This window comes from Sinocyclocheilus anshuiensis, unplaced genomic scaffold (genome assembly GCF_001515605.1).
Source record: "Sinocyclocheilus anshuiensis isolate Anshui unplaced genomic scaffold, SAMN03320099.WGS_v1.1 scaffold190, whole genome shotgun sequence".
Taxonomy (NCBI): domain Eukaryota; kingdom Metazoa; phylum Chordata; class Actinopteri; order Cypriniformes; family Cyprinidae; genus Sinocyclocheilus; species Sinocyclocheilus anshuiensis.
The window spans coordinates 356,948-362,971 of record NW_015547663.1 but is presented as its reverse complement, the minus strand read 5'-3'; the positions used below and the strand labels follow the sequence as shown (position 1 = coordinate 362,971).

At 35.7% G+C, this 6,024-nt stretch overlaps 1 protein-coding gene across 1 annotated transcript in view; it reads left to right on the top strand.

The window, feature by feature from the left end:
- The window catches only part of LOC107702448 (tudor domain-containing protein 1-like), a 19,437-nt gene that overhangs the window by 2,462 nt on the left and 10,951 nt on the right, over positions 1-6,024 (top strand). The window contains exons 4-12 of the mRNA XM_016504768.1: positions 1,093-1,177; positions 2,053-2,167; positions 2,250-2,313; positions 2,408-2,491; positions 2,568-2,747; positions 3,739-3,882; positions 3,987-4,155; positions 4,248-4,334; positions 4,421-4,597. Of these exons, the coding sequence (XP_016360254.1) occupies positions 1,093-1,177; positions 2,053-2,167; positions 2,250-2,313; positions 2,408-2,491; positions 2,568-2,747; positions 3,739-3,882; positions 3,987-4,155; positions 4,248-4,334; positions 4,421-4,597 (1,105 nt within the window). The remainder of the gene's footprint in view (positions 1-1,092; positions 1,178-2,052; positions 2,168-2,249; positions 2,314-2,407; positions 2,492-2,567; positions 2,748-3,738; positions 3,883-3,986; positions 4,156-4,247; positions 4,335-4,420; positions 4,598-6,024) is intronic.

Sequence of the window (6,024 nt, the reverse complement as noted above, 5' to 3'; positions counted from 1 at the left end):
AGAATTTTTGATTGATCAGAAGGTGCTCCTAAATTTTTAAATTAGGAGGACAAGCGCCCCTGACTACAATTATACGCTAAAAGTGAAACTAAATCCGCCAGCAGGTGGCGGCAAGTCACTGATTTTATCACTGAATTATTCATTCAATTGATTCGTTCGAACAGCTGAATCATTCAGGAATGAAGCAAGTGACTGTCTTTATGAACTGACGGAAATCCGTCGTAGCGACGGAACACTTTAATCCCTGAAACTAGGGGTGAGCGTAAAAATCTTTTCATATATGAATCGCGATTCTGTCTTCTAACTGTGTATATAAAAGTATGAGACAACAACAAACAAACAACATAGGCCTACCATTAAAAGCCATGCTTGCACAGGTTCTGCACGATCCTCTTCAATAATATCCTCTGCTTCTCAATCGGGGCTCAAACTGATAAGCGATATTAACGACGCCGTTGTTTGCAATACAACCGGAGCACATGCCGCCGAGGTGAGGGGCGGGATGTTTAGATGCGCATTAGAGGCAGTTTAGCCAATCACAACACACTGGGCTAGCTAACCAATCAGAGCCCATCGCCTATTTCTGAGAAAGGGGCTTCATATAAGAAGGAAATGATCAGTGCGTTTCTCAGAGAAGGGTCAGAGCGGTGTGGAAAGGTAAATTATGTGAAAAATAATGTGGTTTTTAAAAAACGAAGCATTAACAAGCCTAGAAAAAAAACAGTGAACCACCCCTTTAAAATGTATTTTTTTAAGTTATTTTTTTTATTATTCAAATACCTAATATTTCTCAACACTTTGACATTGGCTTTAAAGGGATAGTGCACCCAAAACTAAAAATTGTCATCACTGATATCAAGTTGTTCCAAACATGTATGGATGTCTCAATGGGGACCAGAAACAGTTTGGTTTCCCACATTCTTCAAAATATCTTCTTTAGTGTTGTTCAGCAGAAGAAATAAATTCATACAGGTTTGGAACAACTTGAGGGTGAGTAAATAATAACAGCATTGTCATATTTGGGTGAACTAGCCCTTTAAGCAGAGATCAGAGAGCATTCTGTAGTAGTTAAAGTGTTTAATTTTTCTGCAGTGTGGAGATTTTTTGTCTCCCCCACAGACAGCAGGGTCTATGGTGGGCCCACTGGTAAAGCTGTGCAATTACTGCAGTCACCAGGGTAGGTTACTTTGCTTGATTTCAGTGTTCATCATTTCTTTGTCACTTTGTCACACTGCAAAAATTATTTTCTAGCACAATATTTTGTATTGTTTTCCAGTATTGTTAAATCAGGATACATTTACTTGAGAAGGAGAACTACTTAAGATATTCAGAAAATGTGATCAAATTTAGTATATGCTTAAACAAAAAATCTGCCAATGTGGTAAGAAAAAGAACCTTTAGTTTTTTTTACCACATTGACAGATTTGTCTTGTTTTAAGTATAACATTTGGATTTTTTTAGGGCTGCACGATAAATCGCATGCTTTACTGATAAGATGCGCGTTAAATATCGCATGCGATTTATCGTGCAGCCCTAATTTTTTATTTTGTATCTTTATTTATTATTTATACCTTGTATGTGCATTTTAAAATGAATTATTTCTCCAACAAACACCACTGGCAGTGTTGAAAGGAAAGTTTAAAGATGCAAAGAGTGTAAATAAAATAAATGAATATGTATGATGGCATATATACATATGACAGTCAGTTTATATCATATGTTCCTCATGCTAGTTAAAACATACTCCATTCTATCACACATCCCAGAGCCTCTTCACTATCTCATTTTAATAAAGAAAAAAGTCCAAATACACCTCTTAGATATCATAACATTTTGACTTTTTTTTAAATTTGATTTTGATTTTTTTTTTTAGAACACAAGGCTTAGTAATTTTTTGGATTTTTTAGATTAGTTGTAATAGAAAACAAATAAGTTTTTGCAGTGCACATGTAAAAGAGTCCTGCCCAGTGATACTGGTGCCTTATGCCTTTGATGGTCTTGATGAGCAGAATGAGTAGTTCATTTGGGATTATTTTCTTGTATCCTCTTTAGGAAACTTCAGGTGCACTCGTTGTAAAAAAACATGCTACTGTTCTGTAGCTTGTCAGTCTCAGGATTGGAAAGCTCATCGACATATCTGCAAAGCTAGCATCTCAGAAGTTGCCAGGTACTAGCAGGGATGTTTTCTCGATATTAGTGTCATTTGCATGTTGGCAGCACAATGTGAAAATATGCCTTTTTTCAATCAGTGAGAAAACTAAGGAATCCACACCAATGCCAAGTGGAAATGGACTTGGTGGCCTTCAAGCTAAGGTATTTCATTGGTTGCTAATAGTGACTTACATTTACAATAGTTAGTTATTCCATCTAATTCCTTCACAACTTTTATTTATTTGTTTAAATAAAGGAAATCTGTGTTGATGTACAGTCAAAGAGAATGTATCGACGTGATTTGCGCAAGAATGTTGTTTCTAAAGGATCTGAGATACAGGTACTTTTCAGTTTAGGTCTATATTGCTTTGTGCCCCATAAACAGATATTGTGGCTCACATTGGATCTTTTTTCAGGGTACAGTGATTGATCTGAGGAATCCTGGGAAATTTTCCATTCAGCTGCAGTCAGTGGAGATGATGGAGTCCCTGAAAAACATCACCAAAGAGCTCCAGAAGGCCTATAGCACTTCATTTGCTGCTGAGTACAAGCCTGAAATTGGGGAGCTCTGTGCTGTAAAATTTTCTCTTGATCGGGTGAGGCAATTTTATATATATTTTTTAAATTCGTTACATTTGTCAGAACCCCAGTGATTACTATTTTTGTGAAATAAGCATTATTGTTCCTGTGTGTCAGTGCACTGCTTAACAGGACAATGGAATTATCAGTCTCAAAACATAGACTGTAGTGAATATTCTAGTAGGGCTGTCAAAAAAAAAATGTGAATTTCGGATATTCGTCTAATTTAAAATAAAAATCCACATTCGAGTGTGCGTTAAGGAGGCAGCCTTATCAGCGGCGCACAAGATGCGATGACGATGTAAGTGTCGTTGCATTATAATACTTTTGTTAGTCTATCCAGTTGAAGTCACTAGATGCGGTGCTGCTGCGTTGTTCATTAAAAATATAGTGGAAAAAGAGAACATCAATGCGGAGAAGATCTTGTTTACATCAAAACCGAAACCAAGCCGTTCACACAGAACGCATATTTCACGCATTTTCTAGACGGACATCTATCACCGTTGCACTCGCGTCTCGCACAAAATAGCCGCATGTTTAGAAAGCCATGTAAAATTAATGCAAGTTTAACTTTGAAAAAAACATATCGAGACTTTATGGCGGGTTTTTCCCCATCCCACTGCATCTCATGTTTTTAAATGAAAAATGTACTCTGTGTGATTGGCTTTCCGCCCTTTGTATTAAATTATGCATACATACATGATGCTGTTTTGTTTATAGTTGTTTAAGCAACTTGATTATAATTGGTTTATAAACATTATTTTAAACATTATGCACTTTTTTTTCGCAGATAGTCATGTTATCTTATGCTTTGAATGATGCGCCCTCTTGTGGCCTCAGGAGAGAAGCCAAAAGCTTTTCTTCACCCTAACTGAAATTATGCATTTTAAATTCGAATATAATTCGAATTTTGATCATATTTAAGTACAAAATTCGAATTTAGTTTTTCAGCCATTTTGACAGCCCTATATTCTAGTGCTCAGTTTGGTCTTTTTCATGCTGATTTAGAACTGGTATCGAGCTGAGGTTCAGTCAGTCGATGTGGCCCGCAGAGTTGCCAGTGTGTTTTACATCGACTTTGGAACTGAGGAGAATGTTACGTTTGACAACATAAGGCCTCTCTTTGAGAGCATCGATGCTGCACCACCATTTGTGAGTTGTATATCCATTCCATTATACATTATTATTATATTTTAATATTTTGATGATGCCACTATTTCATGCTATTGGCAAAGCTGCTTTTTTGTGTCTGACAGGCTTTGCAGTGTTGTGTTGCTGGGGTAAAGCCTCTGACAGGAAGTTGGACTGGCGAATGCACTATTGCAATAAGGCAGTTAATTGCTGGAAAGATTCTCACTTTCACAGTGTTGGATATCGTGATTGATGGAGCTCTGCTTGCTGTAGATGTTCCTCTAAGCACTCTTGGTAGGGCATACATGGTTCACTGCAGTGGCTGTTTGGAGAACTTTGTGTGAAACGCACAAGACTTAAATTGAAGATCTAAATTTGTTTCACAGGTAAATACATGAGCACTTTCCTGATAGAGCAGGGCTATGCTGTAAAGGAGGACGTTTCTGTCAAACCACAGACTGAACACGACATCAGTGAGTTGCTTTTTTATCTTGTCTTTCATGAAATGTTTCACTCCATTCTTTGTTTTTCACCTCCATCTATTCGCATCTTCCTTCAGATTCATTGATGTCGGCATCCTTTGAGAACTTCAAGCGCTTGTCTGGAGGAAAGAATGAGAACTCTGACGCCAGGCCTCCAGAGCCATTGACTCAGGGAGTGGGAGACACATTCACTGCTGTTGTCACCCACCTCCAGTCTCCCTCAGAGATTCTCTGTCAAAAGCTTGAAAATACGAGTGAGTTTTCCTCAACTCAGTTTAAAACACAATTTTATCTCAATGTCATTATAACTACATGACATTAGTATACATGCATTACCACTGAAAAGTTTGGGGTATTTAATTATTATTATTATTTTATTTTTTTTGCGTTTAAAAGCTGCATTTATTGGATCGAAACACAGTAAAAACAATAATACTGTCAAAGTGTGATACAATTAATTTAAAAGTCCGTAACTTTTGGCGCTCTAGCGGTTAATAAACAGAACTGCGTGCGTCTTGCAGAAGAACATTGTAGCCGGAGCTACTTCTTCTCTGTGTTTATGTCTATGGCGAATCACGCAGGTACTGGGCTACTCCGCAACGGTACCTACCCGAACCAGTCTAAATAGTCCGAATATAAACACTTATTATAGGTGTATCGTAGGGATTCTGGATAAGCCAAAAACACAGTTTGGAAAATGGATTAATGGTGTACTCGCTTATTATATAAATTTTGTTAATTTTGAACACAAAAAAGTTACAGACTGCAGCTTTAATAAAAAGATTTTTATTATTATTATTATTATTTATAAATACTTAAGTCTTCAGTGTCACATGATCCTTCAGAAATCATTCAACTATGCTTATTTATGCTGATTAATATTTGTAGAAACTAATACTTTTTTCTTTTTCTTTTTTTTTAAATAGATGGAGCACCATTTATTTGAAATAGAAATCTCCAGTAATATTATAAATGTCTTTGATCAAAAGTGACAGTTAATTTAATGCATCCTTGCTGAATAAATGTGTTAATTTCTTAAATTATGTACATTTCTTAAAGAAAGTTCTTAAGCTTTGTTGCAATTAGGGATGCTCCGATCCGCCTTTTTCCGATTCCGATACCTAGGGTTCGGTATTGACCGATACCGATCCGATACCAGTGAAGTTTTTTTCCCTCATTTACATAAATGTAGAATTTATATATTTCTGTGTGTGGAACTGATAATCATTCTTTCACAATCTACTAGATACAGACTACTTCATTATAAAGAAAAATAAAATAAACAATAAATATGAAAAAATATAGGCCTATGTATATTTATAATCTATGACAAAAATGTATCATAAACTAGGTTAGTGGATAATTCGGCAGCAAAAGGTATTCTAGAAAAATCAGTGCACAATAATTTTAGAAATCCAAACATTTAGTGAAAAAACAATATTTTGTGGGGAACAAATAAAAGTGTTGCACTAAATATGGTAAAATGTTACACATTGCTATTTGTATTATAAAATCCATTCATTAAAAACATTCACAACCCTCTACGGACACCTTGGCAATTGAATCGCCATTGGCTCGTACATTTTTTTGTTTACTCGCCAGACTGAAATACTATACTTTATATGTATATATATATATATATATATATATATATATATATATATATATATATATGTGTGTG